Here is a 24,493-nt window from a genome sequence, read left to right on the forward strand (position 1 = left end):
TGGCCTACTATCAATAATCCCCTGAATGTCTAACCCTTTTGTATCTCTCGATCTCAGGGCTCCAACTCCACCTATGAACTCACCTCTTTCCCACAATCACCCCCAACCTCACCTTCAATAAAAATGCCACTTTTTCTCATGAAGTTCTGATCAGTTTTGTTGAAGAGTCACCATCCTGGAAACATTAACTCTGCTTTCTCCCCATAGATGGTGCCAGACCTGCTGAGTTTCTCCAGCAATTTCTGTTTTTGTTTCAGATCTTCAGCTCTTTATTCTATTATAATTGTCATTTTGAGTCCTAGAAGTGCATACTTCATTAGAACTTTATATTAGGCTGATGTTTTAAACAGAGTGAAAAGTAAAAATTGAATGTCTTTGTCGTCATAGTTGCATTTTCACTAACATCTACACTTTGATACACTGCAGGCATTCAAGTTAGTTATGAGGAACATTGTGTTGATTCATCCTTTCTGGGCTATGACATCCGTTATTCATTCTCTAGTGTTTGTAGTTATCTATTTGCCAGCAGCAGTGTCAGGTTAGTTCAGAAGAAGTAGGCAAAACTGATGTTGGTACTATTAGCCAGCAGAATGTTTATTTAATTGAAACTACTGCCCTCTCAGCCCACTTCTAAGGTGACTGAAAAGGATACTTGCACTGGCAGTTTTAATAAAATGTAGGTCGGGGCAGCACAGTGGCTCAGTGGTTAGCACTGCAGTCTCTCTGTGCCTGCATGGGTTTCCTCCGGGTGCTCCAGTTTCCTCCCACAGTCCAAAGATGTGCATGTTAGGTGAATTGGCAATGCTAAATTGTCCATAGTGTTAGGTGCATTAGTCAGAGGGAAATGGGTCTAGGTGGGCTACTCTTCGGAGGGTCGGTGTGGACTTGTTGGGCCAAAGGGCCTGTTTCCATAGGAAATCTAATCTAGGTCAAAATCCAGGGATGAACCCTAGTTTCAACATCAAATAGATTATATGTTTGTTCCTTGCGGCATCATGAAACCAGCTGGAGATCCGATCCCAAACACGGTCCAATGTGTGACAATGCTGTCACTGTAAAAGGTTATTTTGTCCTGAGTTTTTTTGAAGAGACGTTGTAAGGCAGAGGTACCAAACTGTCTCAAAGGAAGTAAACAATTTGTGAGGCTTTGGGTTTGTTTTTAAAGTTGGAACAATGGAAGCAGCCTGGGGGTAGCCAGCTCTCACAGGATTTCTAGTTTTCTTTAGTTTTTAGGCTTAGTTTTAAGCAGAAGTCTTTTGCCTCTCAAAAGAGTTAGAGCTTCAGTGAATGTCTCCTAGAAGCTACTTCCATTGAAATTTTTCTTGACTTTTGTTTTCCTCCTGGATTGGAGAACTGCATGTGAGAATCTGTATCTGAATTTGCCTTTTTGCTAAGGAGTGTGTTTGTGGGATGTTACTAAATTGGAACAATTAATTAGTAATATCTATTATTTAGTTAAATTTTCCAATAGTTAAATTATTCTACATTCCTCTTTCTTTTGGTTTTATTTTAACTATAGTGCTTAAATAAATTGTGTTTTGCTTCAAACTGAATAGTTTGACCATTTGCATTGCATCTAAAAATAGCACTTCACATCTACATTTAAAATAAGAAAAAGTTAGAGTCGAGGCTACCATCTTAAAATATATTGAGGGGGGTCTGGTCTGGTCTGGTCTGGTCTGATCCATAACAAGTGGAAAGCTGCTTCCTAGGCTCTAACCCAATTTATCCATCCCCACTGAACATGTCTGAAGCAACAAATCAGTCCCAACTGACTGATCCCAGGAATACCCATGGCACATGAGAAACTTAAATGTTTAGATGGTTATTTAGAATTAAAGTTGTCAGAAGTAGCATAATGTCAGGAACTGTAGAATTCAGGCAAACACACAAAAGATGCTTCTCTATGTAAAAATAAAATTCACTAGTTTAATCCTAAAATGGCCATTGGTGATTATAATGCTTGCAGGTTCAGCATATTTATCTGAGAGTCCCTTGTCTGCATTTTTAACTGAAGTGCTATCCAGTGTTCTTTCCCTGCCCTGTGTGGATGGCCCATTTGTTACAATGTCAGATCCCTTTCAGATTCTCACACAATCTCCATGCTGCTTCTTAAAGGGACAGTGCTTTCACAGCTTGTTTGTCTCTTTTATGGCATATTCCCAATCGTTATGTGACCAGTTGAGAAGGAAATGTGTCATTCAACTATTTAATTGAAACGTGTTCAAGCTGGCTGTAAAATAACTGGGCTCCACTGGTTGAGGGAAGGAGCAAAGAGAGAATGCAGCAGGCTGGAAATTTGCAAATGAAGTTAACACAAACAACCTGCCACATGATACTGCAGCACTTAACTGGATATACAGTGGATTTGTTTATATTATATTTTCTTTCAGTTTCCTCATTCAGAGCTGAGCAGTTTAAGAGAAGGTGTAGGAGAGCCTGGGGAAGAAGGAAGTGAGATGATTATGGGTTTGGGGTTTTGGAGGCATGGATGGAGCTCATGAACCAGGTAAGAGATCAAATGTCAGGGAGTTGAATTAATTGCAATAAGTAGACAATTACGTAGTTGGTGGAAGGAGAGATCGTGGCTTTGGGAGAAAATCTGGGTCAAGGGGTTGATATCTGGGTCAAGGGGTTGATATGACCTCGCTAGGGATTGCAAACACAAGGAGTGAAGTAGCTTAAATTGTGGGAGAGGTGCCTAGTATGAAATACTCCTGCTCTTCCAGACTGTAAATTAAAGGACTTATATCTTTACTAAGGGAATTATATCTTGAACCTCCATGTTATATCTTGAACCTCCATATGGCTGCTGAGCATGTGCAAAAGGAGCTTTATTAGAGAGATGGCAGGTCACATGGAACTGGAGTCTAGGTCTGTAAATAAAATGTCTTCTCTTACAATCCTTGGTATATTGTTATGACACGGGGTAAACCCTCCTGCTTAATTTAAACCAGTGACACAGAAAAGATTTATCCCATGCAGTAATCTGTGAAAATTCGAGAGGCCAAAAACTATTTAAAGTAAAAATTAATAACTTTATTTCTTAAAGTATAACAGAGAATAATTAACTAACAACTATTTCCAACTCCTTCCTATAACCTATCTTTTACTTTCCCCTCTACAATACTGCTCCGATAAAAATCCCGATTAAGATTTACAAAACAAAATTTCTTATCTCAAAACCAGGCAGCTTTCAGTTCATCTCTATATTCCTGTCTTCTTCTTTTTGGGGATTATGCTTCGCTGGTTACTGATTGATAAAGATACCTTTAAGACAGCGATTTATCGGGCAGTCTTTACATGCTGGTGGCTTGGCAGTTCTTCTCAAAACTGTTCAATTTTCCCCGGTCTTATACCCCCAAAGCATTGAATTGTGAATTGGCTTTTAGGATTATCAATATACTCAATTCAAACTTGATTGAAGGTTGGTATTTTGGGGGGATATCATTTAAACTGATTGGCCTAATTTGAATCTGCTTTTGTCTCCAGGCAACCAGCTACACTAACTGCTGGACCAAAAGGTTACATTATATCTTTTTTCATAACATTTCGTGCTGTCAGGTAGTTCTGTTGCTTTTAACTCCCTTAAAGGCACTGTACATCTTCATAACAATATGGTTATGTTCAATAAACCCTGTTGTTGCTTACTCATAAGAATGTAGATCTCAGCTTAGTATGTGGTGGCAACACTGATCAGATTTACTGAAACCAGTGCAAGTGATTAGACTCTGAAATGAAGGCCAATGGCAGTAAACTACGAGGTGAATCCAGCAATCTGAACTCAGTGGTGCTAGGAGCCAGATAGTGACAGATATTGAGGTATACTCATGCACTGAACCGCAGAATGGGAAAGCACACATCGAACCTGAAGGAAGGGACAGGTGAAGGCCCTCAGTACACAATATAATTGACATCAGGAAGAACTCAATTGGCTTCAGTAGTAAAGGAGTACAGAAACTAAAGTACTTGAGGAGATTGGGGAAATAAAATAAGGACTCAGAGAACACTGTGATGGCAAAAACCTGAAGGAATAGGGTGCAGACCACGCCTCAAAGGAACTCCACTGATAGGAAAACCTCACACAGCTAGTTTAATAGGAGATTCATGTGTGTAAAGAGAGAGACTGGGGTAAAGCTGCAATGGCAGCACAAAACATTACACACAGAGCAGAGCAGTCTGCAGGAATCCCAATTATACAGGACCCAGATGGACAGAACAAACTCTTCCTAGGTGATGCTACAGGCCCACTGCCAGAATATGATTTACTTGATGGTACAGGAATAAATTAGCAGGACAAATTTTGCTGCACACAGATTAGAGTAAATGACAGAGAATCTAGTTTAAATTGGCTGCCAGAGAAGGACAGTGATCCTTTTGGATGCTGAGTCATGGTCAAGGTTCGGAATCTTCGGGTCATCCTCCATTAAGCTTTGAGGCTGCCGAAGTACAAGAATTAGAGAAAGAGACCAGTTCCAGTCTACACTTGGATTATGTGCAATTCTTAATCATTACGTTCTTTATTAAGGTGAGCTGTTTGCATAGCTTTAAACATTTTTCAGTTAGCAGACACCATAGACACGTCAGCCTGAGCACTGCAAACGGGTGAAACTGGCATTCTATTTTTCTCAAAACAGAAACTGGAAATGGAAGGCACCAGAGAAAGCAATACTTTCTCTTTGGACTGATTCTGGACAGTGGTATGCTTTTCATAATACAGTTACAATTAAGGAAACCAGAAAAGTTGTTCATTATGTCTTTTTATAGAAATAACTGTACATACATCTATACACAAAAAGCTATCATTGGTGATTGAAGATTGGTGAGGGTACAGCAAAACAGTTGCAAGTTTTGTCTCTAATAGCAACTACATCTCAATAAATTCACTATATGTCAGATGCTTTATTTTTTTGATAACATAAAAGTAAATCTTTATGAAATAAAACTGTTCCATATTAAATGATCCAATTGATGTAGTTCATGACAATAACATGCAAGACATAAATCTTTATGAAATAAAACTGTTCCATATTAAATGATCCAATTGATGTAGTTCATGACAATAACATGCAAGACATAAATCTACCATCCAGTAGTTCCTTAATTCCTGTAACCTTAGTTTACAGATTTCACATTCATTTGCAAGAATTCATCACATTAGTTTCCCTGGTTCCCAATTACCAATGTATTGTCTGTTGAAAGGCTTAAAACTACTCGATGACTTGTGTGGATGCTCACTCCCCTATGCAGAACATCTCCCAATTTTATGGTCCTACAGTCTCTTTTGCAGTTCTTTACTCCTTTTTACAACCTCTCATACACCTTTGCAGAACCTTGCCCCCATTTGCAGGCTCAATGTTTTGCAGCCTCTCCCTGTCCCTTGCAGTCCTTTCCACTTCCCATTTTTCCCTGTTGCTATGACCTGTGGCCTCATAAGCCTGGCTTCCTCTGACATCATTAAATGCTACCATTCACCTTCCCAGTAGTGCTCCAGTCAGAGGCATCACCATTCAGCAAAGGCAAGATAGAACCACCCTTAGATTGAAGAAGTATTTCATCCTGGCTTCTGACCATTCTAAATAACGAGGAGACTTTTCTCAAATTGATCATCCCCATGATTGAACTTGCCAAGGTGACCAGTGCTTTCGAGAGGTGAGTTCGCTACTGAACCCATGTATCTTGAGTGTTGGCACAGAAATCTTTAATTTGTATGCAAGACACCTGAAATGTATAAGTGGGTCACACAATGCAGGCAATCAAGGGGCTTTTCAATAAAGAAACAACAACCCAAGCTACAGAGCTCCTACACTGAGAAATACCATAGAAAAGTTTAAAAACTAGCATCACATGGAATTGGCTGTGTTAAATAGATGCAAATTTTTTTAAAATTCTTGAGAGAGGGGCATAATTCACTGGGCCAGCATTTATTGCCCACTCTACTTGCCCTTGAGATGCTGGTACTGAGTTGCCTTCTTGAGGGAGTAAGTTCCAAGATTTTGACTGTGCATTTGTCAAGATTGTCAACTCACTAGTGCCCAAGGCATCCACTCCAGTTCCATCCTCTGAAATGACAACATGGTGTCCAATATAGAAACATAGAAATTTGGAGGGTACAACAGATACACAACCCAGTTCAAACTTAAAACTGTTGAGAATGCAGAGGAAACAAGTAATTCTGCAGCAGCGAGAGAATTCAAAGCAGGGAACATTGGAAATTGGAAGAAGCTCTCTACGCAGTTTAGGCAAATGTTTAAGAATAAAGGGCAGCACAGTGGCACAGTGGTTAGCACTGCTGCCTCACAGCGCCTCGGGCAACTGTCTGTGTGGAGTTTGCACATTCTCCCCGTGTCTGTGTGGGTTTCCTCCCACAGTCTAATGATGTGCAGGTTAGGTGAATTGGCCATGCTAAATTGCCCGTAGTATCAGGTGAAGGGGTAAAATGTAGGGGAATGGGTCTGGGTGGTTTGGTCTTTGGAGGGTCGGTGTGGACTTGTTGGGCCAAAGGGCCTGTTTCCACACTGTAAGTAATCTAATCTAAGCATAATGAGAGGTAAGTGCAGCAAGTGACAACAACTGGAAGATGAAATTGCAAAAAGCTTCAATAATAATCACTAGACTTGACTCATTTCTTGCAAGACTATCACAGTCATTATCCTGAAACGAACCAGAAAAATAGGCTTTTGTGGATTTCAAAGCAGGCATCCTTGCAAGAGGTTAAAATCAACGAGGTAAAAACGATGACTGCAGATGCTGGAAACCAGATTCTGGATCAGTGGTGCTGGAAGAGCACAGCAATTCAGGCAGCATCCGACGAGCAGCAAAATCGACGTTTCGGGCAAAAGCCCTTCATCAGGAAGCCTTCCTGATGAAGGGCTTTTGCCCAAAACGTCGATTTTGCTGCTCGTCGGATGCTGCCTGAATTGCTGTGCTCTTCCAGCACCACTGATCCAGAGTTTGTGGATTTCAAAGCCACCCCAAGATGTTATATCTATTTGTAAGGATAAATAATTTTGTGGTGTGACAAAAGATCAAGATTTCCCAGAAAAACTTGATGTCACATTTATCACATTTCAGCAGTTTATAATCAAGCATTGCCAAAATAATGGATACACATAAACTGTACTTGGAACTTCAATGAGACACTCATGAATTTTGGCAAGCCAGCTAGTCAAATGCAAGCAAGTTTGGAAAGAAAATAGTAGTGGTGAATACAATTGGCCATGAAAAGTGTAGATTAACATTGTGCTGTTATGTAAGCCTGATGAGATGAAGCTGAAGTCAATGGTAATATTCCACCTCAAAACTGTTCCAAAACAGCAATCCAAAAAGCAGTTGTCAGTCATGTTCACTATAAAGGATGGATGAAGATGGCTTTATGGAATTTCCAACCCCAGGTAAGGTAAAGTCCCCATGGTTCTGCAGATCACAGGGCAGCTTTCATTCAAGAGAGCTTGTGGTGATTTAACCTGTCAATGGCCATGCCTTAAGTGAAGAGAGAGTTTGAGAAGGAGAGTTCTTGGTAACTTTCTTGGATAGGGGAATAGCATCCATGCTGTTGGCATCACACAGTATTGCTGTCCAACCAACTTAGCTAACCAACCTCCTCCACAATATGGAGATTGTTGTTAAGCTATTCAAGAAATCTAAGATATCCAAGGCAGAATGGGACAGAAGGTAACTATTTGTGGAATGATGTGATTCCAAAATATTTGCTGATGAAGGTGATGCTGATGATTCATATGAAGAAGCAGATTGAGATAAGTCGTTTGGTTTATAAATTGAGGAGGAGGGTGATGTTATTGTTTTTAATGCATGTTCTACTGCTAGGTAGCATGTTTTATCTGTACTCTGTTAAAAACTGCAATAATATAAATTTTGAATATCGCTTTTGCTGAACTTAATACATTTAAATTTAACATACAAAAATTGCCTATGTCTCAAGGGAAATTATTATTGCTTCAATGAAAATTCAATAACAAAAATATTTTTGATTCCTTCTGTTTTTACTTTTGTGGAGAATAGCAGGCAAGAAACATTTCTGGCTTGGCAACTCTGTGTTGTGAGACAAGGTGAAAGGGTGATTTTCAACCCACAAAAGTATTACTCCTGAAAAAGTCAACCTCATGCTTTTTCACTAAAAATGTGGTCACAGAAACTTGATTTTTACATGAGTACATAACATAATTATTTTGCCATGAAAAAAACATATTAGTTGATTTTAAAACAATGTTTCACACTTACTTTGAAGATACCAAAGCCGTAAAAAAATTACAAGTACTTTTTATTCACAAGGAATTGTAAGTAAAATTAATAATAGCATCTAATATCATACAAAAAAGCCATGGGTAACCACCATTAGGTTACATTTAAAATTGATAAATCATTATTAAAATTAGTATTGTCTAATAGAAAACATTGACTAATCATTGGATTGGTGACATTGTATTAACCACACATTAATTGTACTAACCATGCTTTATATACACTAATTGCATACAGATAAACATATTTCCCATGTATATATTTACTCAACAAAGCAGCATTCAATGAGAGACTTTAGCATTCTGGCCTGGGTTTTTCAAACACAGCATGTTAGTTCAGAAACAAACCAACAAGAGTCAGCCATTTAGACTTGCAAGTATATTCTGGCATTTGATAAGATGATGATTGCTCTCTGACCTAAATCTACATAGGCAGTGTCCCTTAAAAACTTTGGTAAACAAAAATCTCGCAAATATCAGATTTCAAATTAACAAATGTTCTAGCATCGATTTTTATTTGTAGAAGAGAGTTCCAAATTACTACTGTCCTTTTTGCACATAGATGCGATACCTCACCGTACTAATGTTCTGTTTCTAATTTTTAAACTATATCTACCTCTGGACTTTCCACCTTAGGTAGTCCTAGAATTTTGTTCAGCCGCTTCAAGCACTACCTAGATTTTATCTGATTTCTGAAAATATTAAATCAAATGATTAAGTATGGGGCGTAACTTGTTCACATCAATTCTCAAAACAGGATATCTGACCACAGTTTGGACGTTAGGCCCAAATTTCAGCACAGTTAGCCATAGCCATTTACTTTGCTGAATAGCCAGGTCTATTTCCACTCCGTGCCTGACGACAGAGACCTCTTCCACTAATTTCCACAAACAAACAATATCAGGGGAAATGGATCTCTCATAAGCTGAAAGGTCAGGCTTGAAGCATCAATATCAGCAAATCCAACATTAAATTTTTCCAAAGATTTTTAAAGCTATGCAGCATATTTCTTTTTAAATGATAGTTAGCTGCATAAAGCAGCTAACCTGGTAAGTATGTAATTATTTCTCTTCCATTTAAGGAAAGACTAGTTTCAGCTTTGCCTGAAATCCTTTTCTATGAGGTTTCACATGGAGATCATTCACAGAACTAATAATATCAGTAAGAAAGAGTAGATCCTATTTCCAAGTTTCATTTTTTGAATTGTAAAAAGTTGTCTAATTTATTTTTTTTGCACCAGGAAAGTACCTGATTGGGTGTAGCATTATGAAAAAATGCTACAATACTTTTTCTCTGGCTTGGCAAACACGTATTCGCAAAGTCCACAATTTTTGCATAAGAGGCATTAATTGTTTCAACAACTAAGTAAATTGCCAATACTTTAATGCATTGGATTGGATAAAATCAATATATTGATATTCCAATCAGGATTGCTGCCATTTCCTACCCTGATCTGATTAAAATTTACCTAATTATCTTTTGGTATCTTCTATGCCAGTGATTCCTGGACAGGGGTCCCAGTAGAAACCTGTTAAAGATTCCATGAGTCCATTAACAAAGAAGATTTTCATAGGAATCCCATCTCCTTTGATAGCAGTCAGTATGTTGTGTTCAGTGACTTAAATATTCAATAACACAGCCAAACACTTTGACAGCTCCTGTTAAAGGTGAAGGATATAAGTGTTGGGTTAGGGTAGCAAAAGGCTGATGGGTTAAAGTGCCAGGTAAGTGAAGGGTTAGAATGTTCAGCGGGTGATGTGGGTTTTGTACCAGCTAGGTGAGGTAGGTAGTGTGCCAGATGGATAAGATGCCAAATAGATGAATGAGTGGGTTGGGTTGGTGTTCACTGATCTGACAGGTAGCATCAGGTCCTGGAGGGTCATATCAGTGCGAGGAGGTTGGCTCTTCTCATGTCTGGGAGAGGAGGGACCAAGAGTGACCATCCTCGGACCTTCCATGGGTTTGCGTGATATACAGTCACAAATGATCTGAACAGGGTAGCCATTTTTCACTCAGATGGCTTGGATGTGCTCTATTTCAGGATCAGGTTTGCATGGTGAAGAAGTGACTTTGGCCATATTTACAAGATTGCTGATAAAGCCAATCTTGGAATGCATGAAACAGTAGGATTCCCAACGTGTCTCCTTACCAATGAAGGCAAGTGGTCACTCTTGGCCCTGAGACAAGGGTCCAGTCCACCTCACCATACCCTTCTAGGGTAATCTATCTGAAAAGTTTGAGCAACTGCTGAAGTTAGAGGTTTCATATTGCTGCAACAAAAGTTTTGCTTATTAGTAACAGGATAATGCAGTCAAGCCAAAAAGACATTCTGCCTTTCATAAAAATGAGTAATGTGATGTATAAATTTCAGTGCCAGGTATGCAGCCCATACGTCCCATAGCCTGGCAAATCAAATCAACATCATGTCCCTTCAGCTGTTCTCAACAAGCACCCAACACAGCCCACACTTCTAAATTCACAACACACTATCTAATATTAGGTGTGATGCTGCAATTGAACAGCATTTTCTGGATAATCCTGAATGTGTAAGGAATTACACTTACAACCATGTTAGGATTGTAATGAAGTTGGCAGTATGGTGTATTTGTGCATACTGGAAGCAACATATTAATACAAGCACCAAGTTCCTTGCAATCAGAAAAAACATGTACCCGCACATTGTCTGTTTCAGCAATAAAGGTGATTCGCTGGTTCAGGTCTCAAGGCAATGCCCTGACCAATCAGAATCATCTACTTTATTTAAAATTTTAAAACAAACCTGGCTATTAATTGAAATCAGCATTAATGGGTACATTCTCCATGGCAATACCTCTGCCAATCACAGTTGATAGTGTGTTGCTGGAAAAGCACAGCAGAGAAGGCAGCATCCAAGGAGCAGGAAAATCGATGTTTCAGGCTGGAGCCCTTCATCAGGACCTCATTGTCTCCTCTACCAATCATAGCCTACTTTCCAATGAATCAATGCACTCCTCTCATTCAGTGCAAATGTTGGTTTTCCCTTCAAACTTGTATTCTTCAACAATGCCCTATTAAGTGCAAGATGAAGTGTTTCAACAAAATATATGAATCTTACAGGAGTCTGAGTAAAGTGAGCTATGGGGAGATTTGTGGCAAAATCAGATGGCAAGTTTGACATCCTACTTTGACAGTGAAAAGATCTGACACTATGTTTTATGATTTGCTGAGCAGGGTAATGAGTTTCTTGCCAGGCAGCAATGAGTTGCCAAGTCAGGGGATTATTGCTTGTTAAACACCTTATTAATATTCAGCTTTCCATCTTACCAAAAGTTTCAAACAAACCAGAAATGAAGAAATCTAGCCATCTAAATCAGAGTGGGTACCTGTAGCCCTCAGCTTGCTACTTGCTCATAAGAACCTCCATGTTGGACACTGCACACCAACATCTCAGCGCACACTCCTGGGCACAAGCCCATAGCAACAGACATCGGCATTTGATATGTACCACTTTCATGGCACATCTCCCGTCCATTTCCCAGACACTTCTGCACTTTTAATGCTGCACCGGTAACTATCACTGTCTGCTCAGGAACATGCATCCAGCTCATGTACTGGACCAGGCTTCTCTGGGGTCTTCACTCTGCCTCAGTGCTCACTCACTCTGAGTTTATCTGGATGCTCACAGTATTGCTACCTTCAATTGCACTGTCTTTGTGCACTTTGCCCTCTCCGTTAAATACACCAGGCTCACATTACTTCCAACTTGCCTTGCTATTTAGCTCAAACATTTAGACAGGAAGCTTGTTATTGTTGTCAGCAGGCTTCAGTCAGGTCAACAAGAATAGCCTTTGCTCAGGGAGCCCTGGCACACTAACTCAAGGACAGCATCTGACACCAGCCCAGGGGTTGAACACAGCTACTTAGGGCAGTCAGAGTCAGGATGCCCTCTAGGTCAGGCTACTCACTGCCCATCTTCAGTCTTTCTGCCCTTCCGTGGGCTGTTTTCCTCCTTGGGAATGAGAGGGAGGCAGGTATTAAGGGAGATGAAAGTGGGTGACGTAGTTTTTGCTGCAGGTTATGGCATCAGCTGAACACAGCAGCACAGAAAGCAATGCAGTGTTAATGGTGTCAGGGAACTGGGGGACTGTGACAGCTTTGTGAGGGAAGACACCGCAGGTTAGGGTTAGAGTTGGGGAGGATGATCATTCATGGGAGGTTGGTATAGTAGCAGAGGGAATGTAAGGTATTAGAGACAAGATGGCAGCACTTTAGCAGTGAAAATGACATTGGCCTTCTTTCTACAGTGCTGGGCACTCCTCCAAACAGCTAATGCTGCTTTTATTCTGACTGACGTCCTGCAATAGGCTAGATTGGTCTAGTATCATGCTTCCTCTACAAGAAGAGAAAGACCTATCAGTGTACCAACCCATCCAGCAGGATTTCAGGGTCCCTTCTCACAAAGCAGGGCACCAGATGTCCCCCATCGGCCACAGCTGGGGCAAATGTCAGACATTTTGCCAAGGCAGCTCTGAACTGTCAGGCCGACTGCACATCAGGCTTTTAAAATTGGTGCGAGTGCAAGTGACGTTGGTCTTTCAATGAACATTCACTGAGCGGTGAGTTATTCTTAGATCATGGTTTAGAAAAGACACGAGAAGCAAATTTTTTACACAGAGGGTGGTTGCGTGGAATGAATTCCTGACAAAGTGGTAAATTTGGGTACAATTACAATGTTTAAAAGATACTTGGATAGATACATGAATAGGAAAGATTTAGAGGATATGGGTCAGGAACAGGCAAGTGGGACAAGTTTAGTTTGGGATTATGTTCAGCATGGACTGGTTGGACCAAAGGTTCTGTTTCAGTGCTGTATGACTCTGTGGCTCTATGGAGCCAGAATCGAACATGAGGGACATCAGTGAGGTGTGATTGGTAATTAAGGAGGTGACTTTGGCAAGACACAGTGAGGAATCTTGGTAAAACAGTCAATGTAACTTGCATTTAGTCAAAAAAAAGTAAGTTTCAACTCATTGTGTCTTTTTTCAGAGTACACAAGTTCTGTCCTGCTAAATTAGTTGCCCAGGAATTACAGCAGGTTTATAATTGTCTAACCTTTCCTGGATAACTATTAAGATTACATCAGTTAGAACACTCAGAATTCTCCACCTATAATAGATGCTTTTGGAGGGTTTCAGAGGCATGGGGACTGCTCATCAGAATATTCAATTTCCCATGCAATTCCCATGGAATCAAAGATTCAGCTTAGTCTCAACGCACAACGCCAGTCCATACTGCTTCCATGAATCGGGCTATCAAAACATCAAGACCATATATTTACAAGTTCATGCCCACCTTTTCAATAAATTGTCACTGACATTCTGGAGCAAAGTTTCTCGTTGAATTGTACTGTCAGAGGAGATGGGCAGTATGCTTCCTATCTCACCCAATTGTTTCCCAATCTACATAATGAAGTCAGCATTGCTACCAGTCAGGGCAGATGCACCAACAGTACTGATAAAGACTACTTTGGTCAGACTGAGCTCAAACCTTACAACATCAAATTTCATAGTGAATACCTTGGAAATACATGGGAGATCTTATCACAACTCACCAAACAGCCAACAGCTTTTCTCTCAGTTCAAAGTTTATATTCACTAATGGAGCTCAGGCACTGACTGGGCAATGTTAAAAATATTGTATTGCAGGATACATCCAGTCCAAGTAGAAATGAAACAGAATCTTTCAGTTCAGTTTTGATACTACCAGACAAATTCAGCAAATGATAAAAAAACTCACTCAAGATTCAATTTTTTTTACAGAATATAGTTTTTGATTCTTAGGATATAATTCTCCAGTAAAGTGTCCATGACAGTCCCATCAGCACTTTCATTATCCATTGCATCAAAAAAACATACTAAAGTCATATTCCAAAAACTGACCTGTTGCTCCCCAGGGCTTCTATCTCAGCCTCTATCCCAAGAATACCACCATTCACGTCCTCATCTTAAGAACATCTTTGCTTATGACATAATCTTTTGGAATGTACCCATCCACCTTGAAACATTGATTTTGGCATTTTCAGATTCTGTACACCAAGAAAGTGGGAAATGACAACAAACCTCAAATTCCACTTTCAGTCATCACAAAAGGAACAGTAACAAATACATACAACAGTCCAATTAGATAAGAAACAGTGCATAGAATACAGATCCCCTCCCACCGGCAACCCAGCAAGCCACCTGTCCCTCCCACCTTCTGGCCACTCTAAGGCATCCTGCCCCTACACCCCTTCTCGCTCTCGGTCCCCCCACTGAACCCCCAATTCACTAAGAGTCAATGACTGTATAAATTCCAACACCTCTAAAAGATAAGCTGTAAACTAAAGACCACCTAACTTCAAGTTTAATAAAATGTTATACATAGAAACAGGACATTTGACAGTTTTCAGCATCAATTAAACTGCTCTTTCCTTATCCACTTCAGTATTGATGGCAGCTGGCTCAGTCAGTTCTAAAGCTGCTATACTGATTTTTGAGAACATTCATTTTGACCCAGACTGAACCTCATGGAGAAATTATCCTACAACATGCAAATATTTCATAAATCTGTCAGATTAAGGTTTCTTCAGATAATTACAATGTACCTATGAACGTTTCCTGACAAATCTACTGGGTTATCACATAGATAAGGTTAAGCGCTTAAAACCTAATGTCACTCTAATTACCCTGACTACTTTTGTTTTGAGAAGGGGGGGTATCTTTAGCTGAATTAATGCAGCATTTCTCTGGACATCATTGAACATATTATGGCTGTCAATTAATATTGGGATAAAATTGCAAATGGAAAATATTGTTAAAGTTATAAAGTTAAATCTTCAATAATCTTTTATACTAAACCCAAAGAAAAGTTATATTTCTTCCTTGTGTAATTTGGCATTTGCAAACCATTGTTATGTACAAAATTCTACTATAATGTTTACATTTGCAAACGTACAACTGCTTTTGAACCTTAAACAATAGCATGAGTTCTGCAATGAGGAATTCTTCAATGATATTATTCATTTTCTTTCCTTATGGTTTTATTCATGCCAGTAGATTCTATCATTGTTCATAGTCAATCAAAGGATTGGAGCATAGATTTGTAGGTCAGGTTGAGGTTCTGGATGTAGGCTTGCTCGCTGAGCTGGAAGGTTCATTTCCAGATATTTCATCACCCTACTAGGTAACATCTTCAGTGAGCCTCCAGGCAAAGCACTGCTGATAATTCCTGCTTCTATTTATATGTTTGGATTTCTTTGGGTTGGTGATGTCATTTCCTGTGGTGACATCATTTCCTGTGGTGATGGAGCATAATTAAGATGTTTAATTGGTAATCAGGGTTATTCCATTCAGACCACTGGTCAGATACTCTGTAAGGAACTGTTTTATTAGGAATACCATGCAATCAAAGAGAGACTAATTACTGTTCCTGCTGGAAGTATATCCTGATGCAAGCTCCTCTTCTTGGAAAGATCACACACTGTCTCAAGGTCAGAAAAATCATTTGAAAATTGTTTCATCCTTTGAATATATTCTGTTGCAATTTGCTGGTGTTTAATAAAAAGTGTGAAATTTGTGAGAGGGACAGAAAATATTCAACCTATCTGGTTTTCATGCCAGTATTTCCATTCTGTGGAGGTTTATATTGAAGTGATGAAATTCTTTATTTTGTTTTAAAACAAAGCTGTATAATTCAAGCTCAATACAATGTCGATAAAGCAATTCACTTGATCAGAACCCTGGCTACAAATTAAGGTGGCAGTATGAATGTTGATAGGTTGCAATACAATCATTTGTCAAGTTCAATTCAACAACACAACCGAACCTGACAAATATGACTACCAAAAAGGGCAGGAGCAGTAATATTATAAGACTATTACCTCCAAGTTCCCCTCGAAGTTAAATACTATCCCAATTCCATTCATTTGTCGTCACTAAGTCGACATTTTGGAATTTCCTATGTGACACCATCAGAGGAACACAATTGGGACAGGGACTAATGTAACTCAAGCAGAAGGCCAAGTGCCACCTTCTCATGAAGACTAGGAGCAATATTTAAGGGTGTTATGTGTTGAAGATAAACCGCAAACCAGCAATCACTGCATGAACTAACATCCAACATAGTGTTCTCTGCATGAAAACACTGTCCAATATCCAACCAAGTTCTGCTCTTAGGTGACTTGTCAGCATGTCCGCTGGGCCTTCCTAAGATACTGTTCTGAAATCTTAAACAATGAAGCTATATTTGCATACTTAATTGAAATCTCCGTTGGTTGGTGCCCTTGTTAATATCCATGAAGAGGTTAAAATTAAAGGTGGTAGGATTGGTACAAGGTTGGTTGATAAATGACAGTCATTTTTAACAATTCATGCTGGTCAAGTAAAATCACCCCGTATCTTACAATGGTTCACAAAGCATTTTTATGACTTTCTTTGAGGGTGCCCAGAACATCAATTAATGTTCATCTTATCTCACAGATACATGTGGAGATTGTCAGATAAACCCCGATATCCACTACCTAAGCTCCTTGAAGAACTTATGTTAGGGCTATTTCATGACTTACAGAGGTGCTGCTGACATCAATAGCTAGCAGCAGGATGCTGATAGGGGGAGGTTCAATAATGATAAAACTATTAAATGTCAAGGAGCGGTGGTTAGATTCTCTCTTGTTGCAGGTGGTCATTGCCTAGCACTTGTATATCATAAACCTTAAATGTCACTTGTCAGCTTAAACTTGGGATATTGTCCAACATTTGCTATGATTAGCCATATGTTACTTCACTATCTGAGGTGACAGAAATGGTGAATTTTTTTACAATTAGCAATGAACATCTCCATATCTGGTCTTATGATGGAGGGAAGGTTTTGATGAGGAGCTGAAGATGTTTGGGCCGAACACATTACCCTGAGGAACCCATACAGAGATGCCCTGGAGCTGTTATAATTGATGTCCTATAACCACAAACCTTCCTTCATGGTGGATATGAGTCCAAAAAGTGGAGAGTTTGCCTCCAATTCCTATTAACTCCAGTCTTGCTAAAGCTGTTTGATGCCTCACTTGGCTAAATGCAGTCTTGATGTCAAAGGCAGTCACACTCATGTCACTCTGGAATTCAGCACTTTGTCCATGTTTGAACCAAGACTGCAATGAGGTCAGGAGTTCAGGGTGGAGCCCAAATTGAGCATCAGTAAGTAGATTATTGTTAAGCAAGTGCTGCTTGGTAGTACTGTTGATGACATTTTCCATCATTTTACTGATGATCAAGAGTAGATTGTTGGAGTATCAATTGGCCAGGTTGGGACTTGACTTGCTTTTTGTGTAAAGGACACTGTTAGCTAAATGTCTGTGTTGATTCTGCACCAGAACAGATTGGCTAGGGGATCATCAAGTTCTTGAGTACTTGTATTCAGTACTGTTGCTGAACGTTGTCAGGACCCACAGCCTTTCCACATTCAATGTCTCCAGCCACTTCTTGACATCACGAACTAAACTGTATTGTTTAAAACCTGGCATCTGTGATGCTAGGGAATTCTGGAAGAGGCCAATATGGATCATCCATTTGGTACTTCTAGCTGAAAATTGTTGCAATTGCTTCTACCTTATCTTTTGCACATTGTAGACCCTACATCATTGAGAATGGGGATATTTGTGGAGCCTTCTCCTCTAGTGAGTTGGTTAATAGCTCACCACCATTGATGATTCGATGTGACAGGACTGCAGAGCTTAGAGGTGATTTGTTGGTTGTAGGATCACCTAGCTCTGTATACTACTTGCTGCTTATGCTCAACATCAAGGATACTAGTTCATTAGCTAAGGTGGGATGGGGTAGATATTAATCAACAAGAGATTTTCTTGTCCATATTTGACCTGATGCTGTTACACATCATGGGATCCAGAATGAACAATAAGGATTCTTGGGGCAAAATTTTTAGTGACTGTATACCACTATACAACCACCTCTTCTGAGTCTATCCTGCCTGTAGGACAGGACATATCCAAAGATGGTGATGGTATTCTCTGGGACATAATCTGTAAGGTATAAATCTGTGAATATGGTTGTGTCAGTCTATTGATTGCTTCGACTGAAAACAGTTTGGCACCCACCTATTAGTAAGGAGGACATTGCTGAGTTTGTTGTTGTCATTTTTTAAGTGCCTCAGTCGATGCCAGGCACTCCTTCCTTCATTCCTTTACTGCGACTTTTTAAGAAGCTTGGTAGAACTGAGTGGCTTGTTAGGCCATTTTAAAGGGCAGTTAGGAGTCAACCATATTGTTATGGCTCTGGGGTCACACATAGGCCCGACTAAGTAAGAACAACAGTATTCCTCCCAAAAACACACTAGTAAAACAAATGGGCTTTTCTGACATTTGAGATTGGTTCCATGGTTATCATTTAAATTCTAATTCTTGATTTTGTTTGCAGTCAAATTTCACCATCTGCTGTCATGGGATCCAAACCGGTTCCAAGCCACACGCCCTTGTAACTTGAATTTATATTGCCGTTTCATCGCTGTTCCAGTGTCAGAATCCTGGAACTCCCTTCCCAACAACACCATTGGTGAACCTCTAACACATTGACTGCAGCGGTTCAGATGGAACTCACCACTAACTTCTCTAGCGCAATTAGAGATGGACAACAAACACTGGTATAACCAGCAATGTCCACATCCTGCAAATAAAAATTTAAAAAGACATATTGGCACTGTTACAACCCATTCTGATAGCCGATTATAAACCAACTGGACTGAAAGTCAACATGATTATTCATTTGCTTCAACATAGCTTTTGTGGAGGTCTTTCTACTAACTTGCTTCTTCTCTAGCTTTTGTCAAGCCTTTCTCAGTTCACCTGTCAATGTTATCAATGTTATCCATCCATCTGGTTTTCCTTCTTCCGCTTCTGTTTTTATCTTCAAGTTGTCCTTCAATTGTTGCTAGGATAAGGTTTCTGAGCCTTATTTACCAATGTCTGTACTTTCTCATTTATCTTTCCACATGAAAAGATTTTGCTATCTCTTTTTCCCTCTAACTCTACTTCACAATCCTTTTGATTCCTGAACTTCAACTTTTGATCTAATCTACTCATGTTTCTTTCTATCCATTTGGCTGGGATTTAACATGCTTTAATAATGCTCTGGTATTTTAATGCTCTGGGACTTTCCTGCTGCTATCATCATGTCAGTATGCTTGCAGTTTGATGATGAAGTCTTCAGTGACAATAACACAGAGAAGTAAATATTAGTGATTGAGCTCCTTGAAAATAGGATTTTCTTTTCAGGTACTTCCACATCTGGTTAATCTTAATGTTAGATTCCCATCTGGTACTGATTAACTATTTCATAAATTCCAGAAAGCAACATCTGCTTGAGAAAGGCTTGTTTACACAATTAGATTAAATGTTATTGCCTTGTAACATGCAATCATAAATTTTAAAATTCTTATCATAAATTTAACATGCACATAACTCAATGCTTTTAAGAATAGTTTGAATATTTATTCTGCTGCATAAGTCTCCAGATTTTATAAGACTGTTTCTCCACAAGGAAAATGTTAGTTAGTGTTGTTGGAAATATTTGCTCTCCAAAAACAGAGGTAGCATTCTGAATGGAGAGATTCCAGATCCTCACAGAGAGTCAGAAATCTGAAAGGACACATAAGGAAATGTTATAAGGTAAGTATAGATATTAAGTGCATTGCATACAGTACCATATGTGGTAGTATCTGTGTCCTCCACATTGGTACCAATTACATTGTCAGGACTAGAAAAGAGGTTCTGCTGTAAGATTCGTAACAGGTAGTAGTTAAAGTATAAAGCAGAACATGCAACATTAGTGTCTGGGCTACAACCTGAGGCATGGACAAACTGGGATAGGATAAAAAGTCAAGAGTGTGGTGCTGGAAAACTCAGAAAGTCAGACAACATCTGAGGATCAGAAAAATCGCTGTTTTGAGCAAAAGCTCTTCCTCATTTTGCCCAAAACATCGATTCTCCTGCTCCTCGGATGCTGCCTGACCTGCTGTGCTTTTCCAGCACCACACTCTCAACTCTAATCTCCAGCATCTGCAATCCCCACTTTCGCCTGAGATAGGATAAATACAATCAAGGGATTTAATGCATGGCTCATCGCTTGGTGTGGGAAGAATGCTTGTGGAGTACTGGCACCACTACTGGAGTAAAAGGGATCTGTTTCAGTCAAAAGGGCTTCACTTGAATCGTGCTGGAACCAGTGACCTTATGACTGAAATAATTACAGCTACAGAGAGGGTTTTAATTAGATGGGGTGAGAGGGTCTTGGGAGTGGGGAAACATAGGCTTACAAACCATACAAACAAGGAACAAGAGTCGGCTGCTCAGCCCTTCAAGCCTGCTCCGCCAATCAATAAGCTCATTCCCGCATGCCGCTGATAACTTCTCACCCCTTGGTAATCAAGGGGTGTCTCAAACCCTTGCTTTAAAATATGTAACAATTCTATATTCACTGCCTTTTGACAAAGACACATAACCCTCTGACAGAAAAAAAAGTTTCCTAATCTCTGTCTTAAGTAGATGACTCCTTATTTTTAAACTATGACCCCTGTTTCTAGATTCTCCCACAAGAGGAAACATTATTTTGACATCCACCCAGTCAAGAGTCACTCCCTCACCACCCCAAAAGGATTTTATATGTCTCTGCTAAGTTACCCCGATCAGATATTACATATTTGATAGCATATCACATTAAGGTAAGAGCCCATGATGTTAGAGGTATTATATTAGCATGGATATAGGATTGGTTCACTAAGGAAGACAGAGTTTGGATAAGGGGGCATTTTCAGATTGAAAGCCTGTAACTATTGCAGTCCCATCAGGATCAGAGGCAGGGCCACAATTATTTACAACAAATTTTAATGACTTGGATGAGGAAAGTGAATACACTATAGCCAGGTTGCAGATAACACAAAATAGATGGAAAGACAAGCGTGAGAATGACAGGAAAAGTCTGCAGAAAGATATAGATGGGTTAAGTGAATAGGTAAACTCTTGGATAATGGAATATAATGTGGGAAAATGTGAGACTACGCAGGAAGAATAGAGGAGCTGAATATTATTTAAATAGAGAAAGCTTGCAGAAACCTACAGCACAGAGGAATTCAGGTGTTTTTATGCATAAATCACAAAAAACTAGTAACCAAGTAGTTAAGAAGAACGAGAGGCAACTTTATTGTAACATGTAAAATTGTTAGGGGTCTTGACAGGGTAGATATGGAAAAGTTGTTTCTTTTATGGGAGGGTCTAGGACCAGAGAGCATAATCTTTCAATGAGAGGTCACCGATTTAAAACAGAGATGAGGAATTTCTTTTGAGGATCGAGGGAATTCTTTACTGAAGAGGACTGGTTCGTTAAGTATATTCAAGGTTGCAACAGGTAGCTTTGTAACCAGTCAGGGAATCAAGAGTTACGGGGAAAAAAGTAGGAAAGTGGGCCATAGGAGCAGAATTAGGCTATTCAGCCCATCAAATTGAAGATTATCAGATCAGCCATGGTCTCATTTAAGGTTGGAGTACACCCCGATGCGCTGAATGGTCTACTCTTATTCCTATGTCATGTGACTTTGTGGTTCAGTACAATCTCTGTTAAGACCAATTACTGTTTAAAGACAAATTTTAATTTTCAGCAAAAGGATTGCACCAAGATTTCATGGTTTCAAACTTTAACTTTACAAATAACTATGAATTATCAGTAACCAACAGTTATTTTAAATTCTTAAATAAATACCCCCATTTATACTTACCACACCTGACATTGTTCAGAGTTACAGGTCATACTGCAAACAGGTACAGCTGCTCCCAGCTTCCAAAGGGATACTTGCCATTGATTTTCCTAGCTGGGTGATTCTAATCTCAGAAATATTGTGAGGATTAGCTGCAGATTCCCTCCTCCAGGTCCAAATTAAACAAATCTTCTAGTGTCCTTTAACTCACGAACTTGATCCTCATTCTGAACACGAGCTCCTACCTGTATTCCATTTTCTCTGCTGCAAGTGCAGATCTGGCTGCTTCTGTCTCTCACTATCTACCTTTCAGATGACACAGACAAGACTCAACACTGCCCTCTGTCTGTGATATACATGGGATTATGGGAAGCCTGTAAGGTCACCTCAAAAATGGTTTCCTCTGCTTTCTTCCTTTTGACAACTTGAAACACTAACCTAAGTAGAAATATTAATTGATTATCCTTGATCCCAACTTCTTTTCATATTAAAAGTAAACATATACTTTCAGCACACTGTTTATAACTCTATATCAAAGCATCTTTCTGGAATTTGGGAGATTTAGGGTCTACTCATTGTAGATTCTTAAACTACCACCATTGCCTCCAAACATAAATACCTAGTACCTCCCTCTCAGTAAGCTGAGTTCACCTTTGATCTCTAACAACCATCCAGGATTATGGTCAGATACATTCCAGAACAAAATTCATGATCCCCTTTATTTACTCTACATTTAAAGTTAGAGCCCCAAATTCTAATAATCTTATAAATCAAAAAATATCACCCAAAACATCATAATTTTATAAACCTCACATTTCTAACATAGATCTGGTCATCTTTGCAATCTGCTTTTTTTTAATAAGAAAAAAATGCAAACAATGACAGCAATAATCCAGGACTTTAACATAATATAGAATCTCAATTGCATCAGATACTCAGAATGCCAAGCAGTGATGGGAATAAAGTTAGGAATGATGATCAAATCAGAATTAAGGAATATACTATAAAATAGTTTGTGAAACAAGAGAGAGGTGACAATGTAGAAAACAGTGTTCCAGAGTGTGAGGTCAAACTGCGTAAAATACTTGGTTGAGAATGGACAGCAGGAAAGGCAGGGAGATAAAGAGAAGAGAATAACAAAATAAGAATGCATGTGCCAAAACATGAGTTGAATGAGAATTCAAAGGTAAAGAGAAATTAAATGCTAATGTGTCCTTTGGCATATTAATGGTGCAATGAAAAATCAAATGCAGATGCACTACAAGTTGATTTCTGTGTTGTTGGCATAAATCAAATTCATATTTTTATTTCTTGCTAATACTTCAATTCAAAACTCTCAAAAATCTAAAAAGATTCACAGTTTTTTTTCATTACATATTAAATTCATTTTTTTCACATGAGTTTCATCAATAGCTTTCATGTGAATATTTACTCCTTTGGGAAAATACATTTGTAGGTGGTGCTTGGATAGATTTTTTCAATGTTAAATGTGTCATAATGCTTATCACAAAATAACCCATTCTGGTTTGATTATACTTGTATTTGTTTCACCTTTAATGAGACATTGGACCAGACTTTATTCACTAAAGTGGGTTCCCAACAAACTGTACCTGGCTGCATTAAAAAATGCCCTGAGACACTTAGTTTTCTCAGGGGGAGGATGTGGGCAGGGCTCTATCCCACTGACCCCAGACTGTGAGGGCTCATGAGAGTGGAGAATGCCAAGAAGGGTTAGTTGTAAAGCGTGCCTTGGTTCTCAGGATTATTGTCTCAGTTTCTTTACAGGTTGTTAGGCCCTCCAGGTCTGGCTCCTAACACTCCCTCACCCATCCACTTTCCCCTATGCTTCATCCTACCTTCTGAGCCATGTTACCACCAACATACAAGCCACTCACCACATAGTCCCTCACATCAACCATGTGAATTCAATGTCAACTCATGCCCCACACACATTTCTAATGGCTTCTTATGCTCCAGATGTCATTTCCTTAGTTATTCACTATAGACAGACCTCAGCAGCCATGTAAAAATTAGAAAAGAATGTACCTTCTAACAATTTAATACAATACACACTCCTACATTTAGTAATGAAAAGACTGGCTGCTTCTGTCTCTCACTATCTTTGCAGTCAAAGAACTCATTCTATGATTTTAAATCTCAAGTGATTTTTCTGATATTCAAGAACAAATGTCTATTCGAACCCCACATTGGAGACAACTAATCCATTAATAGATACTTAAAATTTGTAATCAAACTGTGAACTCAGAACCTACAGCTCAGATCATTTCACATTTTAAAATTCAGGCAAGTATTCATCATGGATTAGAGTGGTGCTGGAAAAGCACAGCAGTTCAGGCAGCATCCGAGGAGCAGGAAAATCGATGTTTCAGACAAAAGCCCTTCATCAGGAATACAAGCAGAGTGCCTGAAGGGTGGAGAGATAAATGAGAGGAGGGTGGGGG

The 24,493-nt window shown here is 39.3% G+C and overlaps 1 protein-coding gene across 7 annotated transcripts in view; it reads right to left on the reverse strand.

The window, feature by feature from the left end:
- The window catches only part of LOC122560139 (sodium/potassium-transporting ATPase subunit beta-1-interacting protein 3-like), a 209,890-nt gene that overhangs the window by 146,343 nt on the left and 39,054 nt on the right, over positions 1–24,493 (reverse strand). Inside the window, exon 1 of one of the 7 annotated variants that reach the window (XM_043710425.1) lies at positions 22,053–22,317. The exons of the other annotated variants lie outside the window; for them this stretch is intronic. Coding sequence (XP_043566360.1) covers positions 22,053–22,064 — 12 coding nt within the window. The 5' untranslated portion in view covers positions 22,065–22,317. Of the gene's footprint in view, positions 1–22,052; positions 22,318–24,493 lie in introns of those variants that run through there. 7 annotated transcript variants of the gene reach the window in all.

Source organism: Chiloscyllium plagiosum, chromosome 20, assembly GCF_004010195.1.
Source record: "Chiloscyllium plagiosum isolate BGI_BamShark_2017 chromosome 20, ASM401019v2, whole genome shotgun sequence".
Lineage (NCBI taxonomy): Eukaryota > Metazoa > Chordata > Chondrichthyes > Orectolobiformes > Hemiscylliidae > Chiloscyllium > Chiloscyllium plagiosum.